The sequence below is a fragment of the Triticum urartu genome, chromosome 4, assembly GCF_003073215.2.
Source record: "Triticum urartu cultivar G1812 chromosome 4, Tu2.1, whole genome shotgun sequence".
Taxonomy (NCBI): domain Eukaryota; kingdom Viridiplantae; phylum Streptophyta; class Magnoliopsida; order Poales; family Poaceae; genus Triticum; species Triticum urartu.
This window is the reverse complement of record NC_053025.1, coordinates 96,609,890-96,612,546: the sequence shown is the minus strand read 5'-3', so window position 1 is coordinate 96,612,546 and position 2,657 is coordinate 96,609,890. Positions and strand designations below refer to the sequence as shown.

Below are 2,657 nucleotides of genomic sequence, written 5' to 3'. Positions count from 1 at the left end.
CATATGTTTCCTTACATATTTGTGTTATGATGCACTTTTATCTATATATACTCCCTCCGTCTCATAGTATAAGAGCGTTTTTGACACTATATTTTTTGATTTTTAATGTAAGGGTGTTGTTTTGATTTTTAATGTGATGATATTAACTGTTGCACACTGTATTTTCAAGCTGAAGCTCTGTCCTTGATATCGTCTATTGTTCTTGGGCATGAAAACACAACCGCCAAGGGGCAAAAACTTGATGTTTCATGTCAGATTCTCCTAGGGCATAAAGGTTGATGCTTCAAACAAGTGTCTTCGTTGGAGCATCAGACCAGATTATGTTGGAAACAGTCTCTTGCCATAGCACATGTATACCATAGATGATCTCTAGGAGTAGAGAACGACACAATCTACACTTGTCTTACTGGAAGCATAATGTTAAAACTTTCAAGAATCACCAATGCAGGAATCTGAAAACTGGGCACATAATCAACATTTCTTTCGTCAAACACAAAAAATGTGAAAGCGCATGACAGATAATCAACGTTCAAACAGAGTAGACGGAGAGAACTACTACTACCATATATTATGCATACTAAATGTTGAGCAAACTGCAAGAACCCATATACACAAATTAATCCCCCAAATCAACCAAAAAATCGTTTGTTTCTAGCAGATCAATCAATCAATCGTACGTGCCGCTGTCCTGTAATCAACTATCCTTGTTTCAGGTAGGCGAGCTCGATCGTCATGATCAAACTATATCGTCATGACCGTCTTCGCCGGCTGCTGCTGGCACTGACCAAGAACGCCCGCCCGCGATGCCGCCCCCGTGGAGTTCTGCTCCTGCTGGCCGTCGTGATGAAGATGACACGCCGGCTACGGCGGAGGCGGCGCCTGCGACACCTCGACGCGCTCTTGCCCGAGACCACGGACGCTCCCCGGCGGCAGCAGCGCCACGACGGCGTCGAAACAGCCTGCCGGGACGGCGGCCCGGACAGGCTTCTTGTCCCCGTCGGGCCCCACCGTGACGCCGTCCTCCCCGTAGATCCCCCTCAGCTCGTCGTCGGTGGCGCGCGGGGAGACGTAGAGCATGTAGAGCGCGGGCACGCCCTTCTTGCCGGCGCCGTCGTCCTTGGCGCTGGTGAATTCCTGCGCCACCCACGGCGTCTTCTCCTTCCTGGACGGGCCGGGGCCGGGGCCGAGGAAGAAGACGAAGTAGCTCTTGAACCCGCCCCCCTCGGCCTTGCACCGGTCCTCCCGCCAGTACCCGCCGGTGTCGACTTTGCGGCCGGCGCGCTTGGCCGCGGCGCCGGGGCACTGGAACCTGGTCTCGCAGACGAACCACCAGATGCGCTGGCCCGCGCGGGCGCTCGCCGGCGGGTGCCGCCGCCGCAGCGCGTCGGGGCCGTCGCTGTAGATGTCGGCGTGGGAGACGAAGCCCCGCGCGTCGGCGGGCACCTCCTTGCCGCCGCCGGCGATCCAGCGGTCGAGGAGCGCCACGCTCTCCTCCCGCGTCGGGCTGAAGTAGACGCCGGGGGGCAGCCGCGGCGGGCTGAGGTTGTGCGCGCCGCCGCGCCCGAGCGGATCGGGCGTCTCCGCCACGCCCATGGCGGCGGATGTTGGTTTCTTGGATGCTACTACCACTTTTCTTGCTTTCTTGAGGGCCATGGGATGGGAGTCCTCCCCGCCGCGTGTGTTGTGTGGGAGGAGCGGGATGGGGCGGGCGTGCCGCTTGTTTATTGGGGGACGCGCTCTGTTCCGTGTCCTCGTCCCGAGAGTCCGAGACCGGCCCCGTACTCCCAATGTTGGGGAAATGTACGGCGCGTGACGGCGTGACCAGCCTCTAGAGCATCTAGAACTGGACTTGCAAATCCCGGCACTCTATACGTCCGCGAGCGCGTCCGGATGTGTTCATGAAAAACGCCCGCCGGCCCCTTGTATGTTGCACCCCATATTCACATACTTTAAATTCTGATCCTTAAATCCATGCAATTTATGCACGTCGATCATACAATACAAATTGTCCGAATTCAAAAGTTTAAAACAAATCATAGTTCAACAAACCGGATATGCTAAAATAAAATCAATGTCAAAGCATGACGGATGGTCTCGAATCACTGGTCGGGCGCCTGCTCCGAGCGGAACGCGTCCTTGCTCCGCCTCCATCCAGCCTACTTCTCAAACTTCTTCATCAACTACACCAACCGCAGAGCTCAGCCTGGGCGGTGTGGTTCTGGCAAGAATACCACAGCGTGGGCGACAAGCGCCCTCGCGTCAGCTATCTAGAAGGCGCTGGTGACCCTTATCCCTCTCTACCGCGACCTATTCCGCGTCGGTCCCGGAGACGGTGCTCGGACAACCTTATGGATCGACAGCTGGTGCGCAGAGGGTCGGGCGACCCTCTAAAAAGGGTTCCTACACTTTTCTCCCATGTTTCTGAAGCCGGTGACACTGATGCTTCAGTGCACCGGGATGGGATCCGTGACCACCTTGCTCTTCGTCTTTCGACCATGGCCGCCCTAGAGCTAACCATGCTCCCCAGCTACGTGCCCACCCTGACGGCTAGTGTGGATGATGACCGCTCCCTCATCAAGTCTACCGACGGTAATGCTATTTCCTCCTCGGTGTACAAAATGCTTACCTTCACCAGTGAGTGTTGTCCCGTACAGGAG

The 2,657-nt window shown here is 55.8% G+C and overlaps 1 protein-coding gene across 1 annotated transcript; it reads right to left on the bottom strand.

Annotated features, from left to right (window-relative positions):
* Nucleotides 1–453: 453 nt before the first annotated feature.
* LOC125550861 lies at nucleotides 454–1,734 on the bottom strand. The gene has a single exon (XM_048713972.1). It carries the CDS (start codon nucleotides 1,651–1,653, stop codon nucleotides 862–864), a length of 792 nt encoding a protein of 263 aa, XP_048569929.1. The 5' UTR covers nucleotides 1,654–1,734; the 3' UTR covers nucleotides 454–861.
* Nucleotides 1,735–2,657: the final 923 nt, after the last annotated feature.